General features: G+C 34.2%; 2 protein-coding genes and 1 non-coding gene across 4 annotated transcripts; 2 read left to right on the forward strand and 1 right to left on the reverse strand.

Annotated features, from left to right (window-relative positions):
• Nucleotides 1-3,768: 3,768 nt before the first annotated feature.
• LOC108226722 (histone-lysine N-methyltransferase, H3 lysine-9 specific SUVH1) lies at nucleotides 3,769-7,488 on the forward strand. 2 transcript variants are annotated; one of them, XM_017401713.2, is made up of 3 exons: nucleotides 3,769-3,909; nucleotides 4,398-6,487; nucleotides 7,158-7,488. In XM_017401713.2, exon 2 carries the CDS (start codon nucleotides 4,412-4,414, stop codon nucleotides 6,446-6,448), a length of 2,037 nt encoding a protein of 678 aa, XP_017257202.1. In that variant the 5' UTR covers nucleotides 3,769-3,909; nucleotides 4,398-4,411; the 3' UTR covers nucleotides 6,449-6,487; nucleotides 7,158-7,488. The 2 variants fall into 2 exon arrangements, with proteins under 2 accessions (XP_017257202.1, XP_017257201.1); XM_017401712.2 differs by having other exon boundaries at nucleotides 3,776-3,909; nucleotides 4,403-6,487.
• Nucleotides 7,489-8,285: 797 nt separating this feature from the next.
• On the reverse strand, nucleotides 8,286-11,053 carry LOC108226271 (probable aquaporin SIP2-1). The gene is made up of 3 exons (XM_017401214.2): nucleotides 10,688-11,053; nucleotides 9,004-9,264; nucleotides 8,286-8,830 (listed from the first exon to the last, which is right to left on the reverse strand). Exons 1-3 carry the CDS (start codon nucleotides 10,970-10,972, stop codon nucleotides 8,663-8,665), a joined length of 714 nt encoding a protein of 237 aa, XP_017256703.1. The 5' UTR covers nucleotides 10,973-11,053; the 3' UTR covers nucleotides 8,286-8,662.
• Nucleotides 8,302-8,372, forward strand: TRNAG-GCC (transfer RNA glycine (anticodon GCC)). The gene has a single exon. It is a non-coding gene; the product is annotated as a tRNA-Gly (tRNA).
• Nucleotides 11,054-11,292: the final 239 nt, after the last annotated feature.

Consider the following 11,292-nt stretch of genomic DNA (forward strand, 5'->3'; position numbering starts at 1 on the left):
ATGTGAGATAGATGAAATTCTTGATTGTTGCATATTCTGAAGATTTTATGTTGACGAGGTTAATGCTTTCATGATCGGATTCTAGGCATATTCATTTAGATTGCATTCATATTAGTTGCATGTTTGAGACTTGGCAGAAAAAAATAGATTTTGTGGGTAAATCTTCTATAAACCCTCACGAGACAAAACTCGTCCTACTAGGGCTGCCTAGGGGTTTAACGGCTTGTTGCATGCGCTCAATGCAATCGTGTCATCTACGAAAGTGATGGTAGTTAGTTATAGATATTTTTATTTCTTTTATTTGCCCGAGGACGTGCAAAAGCTAAGTGTGGGGATGTTTGATAGAGTATATTTTTACATATATTTTATATGATTTTATTCTTCATATTTATTATATTTTGCATTTAATTGGATATTTATTTAATAGATTTTAATGTTTTATTGTAGGAAGCAAGGAGTTCCTAAACTTGGAAGAAATTGGAATAAAAAGCTTAATTTGGAGATTAATTCGAAGGAAATTCGGATTTATTGGATTGCTTGCACATGACTCACTGTTTGGGCCATATCTTGGGTTCTAGAAGTCAGAATTGGGTGATCTTACAGCCCACGCGAAGCTTAGAGAATTTTCTTTAATTCAGAGATGGTCCAATATCCAAAATCCAATAGAATCAGCCCAGAAAAAGGACAGAATAATCTGCTGCGAATTTTCATTGGAAAAAAACCAATTCCGTTTGGGAAACTGTTTTGTATTTCCTTGTAAGCATTAAAATCATATATATTTATAGGGATAGACATTAGAAAAGAATTGTATTGTATAATTAGGTTAGGTTAAAAACACTTTGTCTCTTCTTCTTCAAGACTTCGGGATTGAAGATTTCATTGTATAATCCATCTTTATTTTCTTTTATTTTATTATGCTAGAGTAGATTTTATTCTGGGATTGAGTTGAACCCTAGTTGTGGTTGATGCATGATTTTTGATGATCTCTAGTTGATTATGTTATTTGCTCTTGCTTATTGAGTTGTGCTAATTAACAATTACAGGTCAGACGTGATTATGTGTATTGTTTGAACCGATATCTATCTACCATCGGAAGTTGGATTTAGATGGTTGTGATTTATCCAATAAGGACATGAACTTCTCCATGGAAATAGGTAGAAGGAATTGTTTGGAAGTTAGGATGCTGTGTTTAATGTCTCTAAATTGCATGATACCATGGAAATAGGCTTGATTGTATGTTTAGAGAAGCCATTAATACTCGGAAGAGGTTATTGGTATTTTATAGGGCGCATTTTTCCTCTTGGGTGAATCATCTGATTAATTGGGGGAGAAAATCATAATTGCATTAATTCATGGTAGTGGGGAGACTTGATTCTAGATATGTTTATTTAATTGTTTTCTAGATTTTATTTGTATTAGTATAATATTAGTTTAATAATCTCCATATTTTTATTGTGTTACTTGTTAGTTGGATTAAATCGAGAATAACTAGTATTTGATACATTTGTCTCTGTGGGATCGACTCTGACTTACCCTACTACATAGTTAGAAGGTTTGTTAGATATTTTATTATTTGATAGGCACGCGACAGCCTTGTCAATATATAAATGAAGTGGGTGCTGATTAAACTTTATTGGGAATATAAATGATGATACTGCCTTTTCTGCTAGGTATCCAAATATATAAATGTATGCAGTGCATTATTAATCTCATGCATTTTTGCTACTGCATAATGTGAAGGAGGTTGTTCAGACATCCAAATCCTACCAAAACCATCACTACTCGATCCACAGTATAATAGAATAAACTGTGCATGCAAGGGAAACAGCACAGCAGCTCCATATATTCTTTATAGGCTCCATTTCTGTACGCGAATGAGTCACCGGCTCACGGGCATGTTGCTTAAATAATTTCAGTGTCGTTTTGTCGAATCACTCTAGTTGTTGCCAGCAGGGTAGATCTTGTTTATATCTGCTCCATTTCAGTCCGTGTATCCAAAATATTTACACAAATTTTGAAATATAAAAAATTGAATTGGATATAGTGTATAAAAAGTGATTGGAATAAAAATAATTTTAAAAATCTAAACTAATTTCTTTTCCAACTCTTTTTAACACAAATTTCTGTATTTTGTTAAAAATCAGCATAAGATATCTCATTACACTTTTTAACACATTTATATTTTAATCAAATATTTTAAGTTGAGATCTAAGATTTCTTCTTTCATAATTTTTTATAACATATTTTTTTTATATCTCTTAATCAAAATTATAATAATATATATTTTATTCAAAAATGATAATTCATAAATAAGGTACAAGTCTCACTTGATCTAAGCTATTTTGTTACGTAATGATTAAATTATGAGAAATAACAGAATCAATGAGTAGTGGATGTTATATGAACTTGTTGAAACTATTGTTGGGCCAGATTGGCTGTTTAATTTATTTATGGGCCGCTGTTAAAACAAATATGGATCCTTTGGAGGCAGCCAGGCCTATATCTAATTATTATTCTTTGTCTTAAATCATCTGATAACTAAATTTGTGGTATTTATAAAATAAAAGTATATTTATTATTATTCATATAAAAATAATTTTTTAGAACAATATATAGTTTAGTTTAAACCTCCTTCCCAAAATCTTAAAATTCTCTCTGCCTTCCCGAAAGTTAGGGCAGTAATACTCTCTTCAAAAAACCTTTTTGGTTGCATTTGGAAATGAAAAGATTCAACGGTCATGATTACATGTTTGTTCAATTTCGATAATATCTGTAGACGTCATAGGATTTTTTATTATTAAATTATTTTTCTTTTTCAAAAAAAACAAAATATAGTTTAAAATTTACATTATTTGTTTTGATAGTATTTTTCACATGGAGTAATAATTTGATGTGCCTACAATAATAGATATTTCTTAATCGAACCTATAATAAGAATTAATATCAACTTATATTTCAATTCATGCAAATAAATATTATTATAATTCATTTAATTTATTTTATTTTCCATAAATAAGACATTTTATAAATTAATCAAATATTTAATACGTTGAAAATTATTCCCGGCGGGCTAAATAAGTTTAGGGTCCGTTTGGTTCGAATTAAGGAAACGGAATGGAATTCGGAAAAGGAAACGAAGAGAAAGGAAAAGAATGATACTGAATTGTATTATCTGTTTGGTTTTGATTCGGAAACGGAATGAAAAATTATATGATTATTCCTATATTTTATTTTTAAATATTAAATAATTTTAAAAGAGTCAAATATATTTACCTTTATAATTTGATATATTTTATTATTTAAAATTTTCATTAATTTATAAATATCTTGACTTATAAATTACACTAAAATTATTTTTAATATGTAAAAACTAAATTAAAATTTATTTTTGATCTTCAAAAATATTTTACATATTATTTTTTAATGTTATTGACTTCTGAAATAAATTATAAACGAAAATAAAAAAGAATGAAGAAAGGGAAAAAAATACCTGGTTGGGGGTGGAGAATGGAGGATGAAAAATTTGGGTAGAAATGAAATGACAGATTTCATAAAACAAAGGACACCAAAGTGAATGAAACTGATTATTTTTTTTTTCTTTATTAGTTACCTCTGACCAAACGGCCTCTTAGTCTTACTCTGCGTAGCACAAGATTTTTTTTCTTAATATAAATAGAGGGACTCCACAGCATCCCACGTGGCAGCATAGTCTTGTGAAATTTGGACAAACATGCATCCATTCATATCCAACACAACACTAGTGAGCATCGGGAAATATGAAATATCACATAACAAAACTCAAAGTAATAAAAGCTTATGAACAAGGGAGCAAGCTTAAAAGAAAAACATACACTACACTTTTGTTCAAACAAATCGCTCCACCGCACTTTCTTTGTAGCTCACTAGCTGGTACATTTCCATTCAACCTAAGATCTGCTTTGTTTTATTTTTATATTATCCGATTTGGTTACTCTTATTTTTTTGCATGTATATATTAGGTACTAAGAAGAAGTGTTCTTTAGGTGTTTTTATGTTGTTGCATGTTGGGATGTATTTTTTCATCGATTTGGGGGTTTAAGGTTTCAGTTTGGTCTTTGAGTGTTGGTTTGTATATTTGCTTTACATTGTTGTGAAGAAATGTTTGATTGCTTCTTCTGTTTAAATCAATTGTGCTAGTTATAATGTGTGATTATGTTTATGGAGATTTGTTAAAGACAACACAGATGGAAATAAAATAACTTATCTGCTTAAATTGTAAGTTTGGCCTTGACATGTTGGCAAATAAACTTGATATGTCACTCCCTTGTGGTAATTACTATTTCTGTTGGTTGATGACTACAAGTTCTAAGAGGACTGTATAAGGTTTTTAATTTTTCATTTTGTATAAACTGTAATAGTGTAGGCTTGACAAATGGGAAAAGATTCAGGATCATCTTCTGGTTTTATTAACAAGAATGAAGTGTTAGATGTTAAGCCATTGCGAACCATATATCCCGTATTCCCAAAGCAATCCGGTAATCCATCACTAACAGGATCTTCCTCACCCGGTGTCACACCGTTTTACCCTTTTTTGGTTCAAAAGGAGTCTAAAGGACCAAAACCTAATCAAGCAGGGCCTTCCACTTTTGACAAGACATTACTATCACCAGTGCCACTAAATTCTTACAAAACTCCATCCCAGTATTCAGATGGAGATTCAGGACCATCAAGAAGGGACATCAGGAGTCATAAAGGTGTATCTGCACTCGATGATGGTTATAGCAACTACCATAATCAGAGTGACCGGTTTGGAGAAGGTACCAGTAAGAAGCGAAAAGGAAAAACACCGAAAACAACTGCTGTAGTTGATCGCTCAGCTTCAGTGGATGTAGACGACATTGTTGCCAAATCTTTGAAAGAGTTTAAACTTATTGACTTGGAACCTGCACAACAAACTGATGGGAACAAGGAGTTAATTGATCAGATACTCATGGTTTATAATTTGTTGCGGAGAAGGATTATTCAACTTGAAGAATCCAGGGGAGATAATCCCAAGTTTACAAGACGTCCAGACATGACGGCAGGACAAATGCTGATGAGGAAAGGTATTCGGACAAATAAAAGGAAGATAATTGGAGCTGTACCTGGGATCGAAGTTGGTGATGTTTTCTTTTTCAGGATGGAAATGTCTCTTGCAGGTTTGCATGCTCCAGTTATGGCTGGGATAGATTACATGGGTGTGCACATGAGTGGTTTGGAAGAACCTTTGGCTCTGAGCATCGTTTCATCTGAAGTATATGGAGATGTAGATGAAGACGGGGATGTCTTGATTTACAGTGGACAAGGTGGAGTTGATAGGAAAGATGGAAAAGTGGCTGATCAAAAGCTGGAAAGAGGTAATCTTGCTCTGGAGACAAGCATGCATAGAGGTAATGAGGTAAGAGTTATAAGGGGTCTGAAAGATATTGCTAATGCAACCGGAAAAGTATATGTGTATGATGGCCTGTACAAGATCCATGAGTCATGGAAGGAGGAAGGGAAGGGTGGATGCAATGTTTTTAAGTACAAGCTTGTTAGAATACCCAAGCAGCCTAAAGCTTTTACTCTATGGAAATCAATTGAGCTGTGGAAGGATGGTGTTACTTCAAGAACCGGTATGATCTTGCCTGACCTTACTTCAGGAAAAGAAATTCTGCCAGTTTGTCTTGTAAATGAGGTGGATAATGAAAGGGGTCCTGCTTACTTTACATATACACCTTTCCTCAAATATGAAAAACCATTTAATTTACCAAAGCCTTCACCGAGCTGCACCTGTAGAGGTGGATGCCAACCTGGGGACATTAAGTGTCCTTGTATTCAAATAAATGAAGGTTTTATTCCGTACGTTTCTCCTGGGGTTCTTGTGAGTCGCAAAACAATGATACATGAGTGTGGTTCTTCTTGCTTATGCCCTCTTACTTGCCGAAATCGTGTGTCTCAAGCCGGTTTAAAAGTCCATCTGGAGGTGTTTAAAACAAAGAATAAAGGTTGGGGGCTTAGGTCTTGGGATCCAATCCGCTCCGGACAGTTTATTTGTGTGTACGGTGGAGAGGCAATTGATACATCCAAAACAATGGAACTTCGTGGTGAGGAAGATAATTATTATATATTTGACTCCACTCGTGCATATCCTTCAGTAGAATGTTTCCCGGATGGTCATGCTGAAGTCCCTCTTCCCCTTGTTATAAATGCATATAGGTCTGGTAATGTTGCTCGTTTTATGAACCACAGCTGTTCGCCAAATGTGTTTTGGCAGCCAGTTGTAAGAGAAAATTACAATGAAGCATATGCTGATATTGCCTTCTATGCATTTGGACACATTTCTCCTCTGCAAGAGTTGACATTCGATTATGGTATGGTCCAGGAAAACACACAGATGAAGAAAAGTTGCCTATGTGGTTCTTCTGAATGCAGAGGTTTTTTCTATTGAACTACATGGAGCTGTTGCTAAAGCTGCCTACAATAAAAGGTCATTTCTACACCATTTTTAATGTTTCTCTCATATGATGTGGTCTCGATTGTGCATTCTAATTACTGTTACTTTATACTGCATATTTGCCACCCTCAAATAAAACAATGCTTAGGCCCAACAGATATCAGAAATGTCACTCAGGCAACCTCCTAATCTTAATAATACGTCCCACCTCTAAGATAAACCTCCTGAATACCAAATAGAAATCATCAACTTTTTCTAACCACAAACCTTGAAATGAACTGCTAAAGATTGCTGCCAAAATAACTGGCAATCCACCATAACCCCCCATAGTCTGCTGTCATCAAGTCTTAAACTTTTTTGTTGTTTGACATTTAGTGGTCAAATTGACCGATTAAATAATGCAGATTATTTATATTATTGGATTGAAATAAATTTTCTTAAAATATCACATGAATTTTTTTTTAAAATTAAATTTAAAATGTACTCACCAGTTAGACTTAAAAGAAAGACTTTATATATTAGGTAAACGTTTGGTCAAATTGACCACAAATTCAACGTAGGACGGTTAATTTGGGATGACTGACACGATATTATTAATGCTTCGGTTTCATCCTTGCACAATGGTTGCATCATCCTTTTGGTGCAAATTTTCATAGAATTGTAGATTATGATTTTAACCAAGCTCTCTCTCTACTCACTTTAGGCAGGTGGTAATAAAACATTTATGGATGCATCTCCTCTCTGTCTGCACACAACCAGAAGCTGTTATGTAGCTAGGAGGACCATGATGTTGTCGAATGCAGCAGAAATGTGAACTTCTGTGGGTGTTAAAATTTTAGATTGTATAATGAACTCTTGCTGGGGCATACTTTTGTTTTTGTTAAAATGCATAGTGTGGTTCCAGGCTGCAGCACAGGTCAATGCAGTAGTAGGTGACAGTAGTTTTCCCCTTTACTCTTCACCTGTTTTTTGCAAAATCTCACTTTATGAATTTGTAAAATCTTTTGCTGATGGTAAATTCCGATTGATGTGTCTGACCATGACTTTAGTCTATGAGAGATTTGCTATTACTCGCCACTAACTTTCAAGGCATTGTTTTCCTGAAAAGTTGCAGCAGTTCATTCATTCATGAATCAATGCGATTCTCACGGTTACACTGACCTGGTAAATGTTTGCAAGTCTTCAGTTGTTGCTCATTAATCAGTTTCTGGTAGCAAGAATATTTGGATCGAGTACATTTCTTGTTTGTTCAAACCTATGATAGAACTATAATGAGTCCGTTTATATCATGAGTATCGATTTAAAGGGAGGTTTCGTTATCCAGTTTAATTTCCTTCCCGGAGTTCTGCCAAGTCTAAAGATTGATCCGCCTTTATCATACAACAAGCAGGCAAAAAAGACCAAATAAAATCGAGGTATCTGATGATGCATAGCAAAACATAAGAAAGCCAATATTAAGTTTGAAAGAAAATGATCACACACGAAGGAAATGTAGATACTTGTATAATGTAAACAGGAAAGAGACTTGTCTAACATATTTATTCATTGTTGTGCTCCAGAGTTTCATGAAAGAAAAAAGAGAAGAGAACATAATGAAGGGAAAGAAACAAAAAATATTTAAAAAATTCTTAAGTTTATGAGTTATTTGTAAAACAGTGAGGGCAAATTTTGAAAAGAAAAGAAAGGATTATTTTATTTATTTTCAACAGAAGATTGTGAGAGCTTGTATTTCAATTTCAGCTCTGGAAGAATATCCAATCCACAAACAAGTGTATTATTACTTGAAAGTTGTGTCCTTTTCCAATTCGTCAACGTCAAGTACTTATACAGAGACATATTTCTCAACAGCACCAGTGGTCTAGTGGTAGAATAGTACCCTGCCACGGTACAGACCCGGGTTCGATTCCCGGCTGGTGCATACAGAGCAATGAGGAAGTTGCCATTTGCATTCATAAGGGTTCGAATGACATCAGAATTGTCAGTTGAAATGGCTTTAACTTGAGCTCTGTCTTTTTACGCTTTGCTGCGATTTTTGATCAAATGCATGCTGAGTTTGTAACATCTTGTACATTGACCATCTATTGGCGTTACATTTTGAAATAAAACTTATACTTGACTATAACTTATACTTAAACTTAGACATGAAAAATTCTAAAAACAGCTTACACTTATCCTAAAAATTAAAACATAATTATGGACGGATACCTTTTAGTCAGATTTCTTAACGTTTGCCTTTGCATTGTCCCGTAACAGTGGCCGGACAACCACCCTAAAGACCCGTACTGCAAGTAAAGTTCCCCCGATCGGAGCGATCCAGTAAACAAGAAGATGCTCCTTTGATAAATGTGTGCCGCTAGCATAATCCCATCCGATAACCTAATGATTGCAAATAATGTTCATATTAATATTACCTTTAAAAGTTAAAATATGTCTGCGACAATTTATCACCTTGATATATTTCCCCCTGGTAGTATCACTGTATTCTACTTTCTTGGTGCAATTGCAAAAGGTTTAGGAGAAGGTATGGGAATATTAAGTCAAATACTTACAGATGCTGGATTTATATATCCACCAGTAAGATCTGAGAAAACTATATGTAGAGCGATCTTTGAAATACTGGAGATCCATGTTTTCCTGAAGAAGCTTCCAGGAATCTTAGCAGCAAGGCTAAGTGAAAGCAGGACAATCACAAATGCAAGAAATCCTTCTGTTAGTGCTCCTTGATGGATGTCAACATTTAGAGGCGATCTGTGTCCTAATTCAGGAAATGTTCTAATGATGTAGCTAACTCCGGTAATTGATCCAATAATCTAACAAGATAAAAAAACATCTCACAATCAAAATTCTGGGAATTGATTTGATTACTTACAATAAAGAATTTAGTTTCTTTTTCAGAACACAGGACTACATCCCTATCTCCCAATGAAAAGATATTTACTTAGAGAAGTTTGTCCAATCTTCACTTAATTTTGCTGCACCTGGAAACAATTTCTAGATACGCCGCTGACTGACAAGACTTCTGCCTAAAAGAATGTATTGAAATTGCAACTACTAATATTTGTACTTTATATACACAGTTAAACTAAAGCAATCCCTCTACTCTTATTTGAGACGATTTCCATCTTATTAAAGTCTTTTCTGTTGCTTTCTTAAACTTTACGCTCTATGCATCAATAGTGCGTTTATAAAAAATTATTGTACCTTTTTTTTCTGATTGAGGTAGGCATGGTACTATATTAGCAAGAAGTACATCAATGTCGTGAACATTGTAAACCATTTCTCAAGCATATTCAGTCATGACATAGAGAAAAGGCCAGATATGAGAAAGCAACTGAATCGCACATCATATATAAAGCTAAACTAATATGGGGGCAGTTACTATCCTCACGTGTGCTGTGCTGTGTGCCATTACTGGCTAGCATGTAGAGATTTTCTACTGCAATAAAATGGAATGTAATAATCTCTTTATGAAAAATAAAAGAACCTTATGGGTTTGTAGGATGTGCTATATAACCATAACTACAACCTCTGTAATCTAATAACTAAAGTTCATAAGCAAACTACATGCACAAAGGTGGACCAGATTCAGTCCATTAATGATTTAACCGAGACAATATTGTGAATAGGCGCAACTAGTATTGTTATGCTCCTGATAGCTGGATCACTTGAGGTACAGTCCAAATTGTCCAGTATGGATCTGTGCCCTCTATGCTAACTCTTGACGTTTTTTTCTATTGTATCAATATATGTGAAAAAGGCATATCGGTGGTGAAAGAGACCTTATAGCTAAACAAACTGGTGATTTCATGGCAGCAAAAAAGACAACTCAGGAAAAGGGGGGTTACAGCCCCTAATGCAATTCTGAAATTCATAGCAATAAAATTGATATTCAAAGCTCATTAAAATGTTATGTTGTAGCTCAAATCACACTAGTTTAACACATGCTAAAACTACATTAGTTCTTGAACTTTTAGCATTAAGCCAATGATATGATCTGTCATATATATCAGATGGTAACAAGAACTTGTTGCACAAATTAACTCAAGTCCGGATACTTGTTAGAACTACAATATAACAACCAAGAATAAATGAGTGTGAGGGCAGTGGTGAAGGTGCTTCGAGTAGCGTGAGTGCTAAGAAGATCTGGAGATTTATAAATACAAAACAGAAAAAAAACAAAATTCAAGAACAATAAATTCAGGCATGAATTGACAGTTAAAGATTGCGGCTAACCTGGGCAGGAATTCTTGCACCAACTGTATATAGAAAAGTAGAGGAATCACCAGACAATGCAGGAACAAGTACCATGAGGGGATTGTAGGCCCCACCCTTGGTGAGCATACCCAACCATGCAAAGAAAAACATGTTAATAACAGAGATAGCACACTTAATGATTTCATCTTTGGTTTCAAAACCTAACCCTAATGGCTTGTGTACAAAAATCTTTATGAGAATGCTTGACCATGGCCACATAAAGCACATCATAAAATCTGATGCAATCAATCTTAACCCACCCATTTTTTTGAATATATATTGAAGATCTTATGGGTCTGTTTTCTCTTCTTTGATATGGTGAAACAGAGATGGGATTTAATTCTCTAACAAAGAATTAATTAATGATGAAATGGTTCATCATAGAATTACTGTTAAGATTGCATAACATACAGATCACCATGCAACAGTTTCTTAATGGAGTGGGTGTCCAAGAAAATGTCTTACTCTTTGGATTCAGTTTGGTATTTACTTTGAAGAACTTACCTAGTCGGAAATTTAAATTAAAAAATAAAATAAAATTTGTTCACCTCGGTTTCTCCGGTTTTTTGGCCACATGGAAAGAA

The sequence above is a fragment of the Daucus carota genome, chromosome 6, assembly GCF_001625215.2.
Source record: "Daucus carota subsp. sativus chromosome 6, DH1 v3.0, whole genome shotgun sequence".
NCBI lineage: Eukaryota > Viridiplantae > Streptophyta > Magnoliopsida > Apiales > Apiaceae > Daucus > Daucus carota.

Excerpts from the sequence above, each read along its gene's own strand:
- LOC108226722 (XM_017401713.2), top strand. The coding sequence starts at position 4,412 with ATGGGAAAAGATTCAGGATCATCTTCTGGTTTTATTAACAAGAATGAA.
- LOC108226271 (XM_017401214.2), bottom strand. The coding sequence starts at position 10,972 with ATGGGTGGGTTAAGATTGATTGCATCAGATTTTATGATGTGCTTTATG. Across the intron at positions 9,265-10,687 it reads GTGCAAGAATTCCTGCCCAG|ATTATTGGATCAATTACCGG; the intron begins GTTAGCCGCAAT and ends TTATCTTGTTAG. Across the intron at positions 8,831-9,003 it reads GATATATAAATCCAGCATCT|GTTATCGGATGGGATTATGC; the intron begins GTAAGTATTTGA and ends TGCAATCATTAG.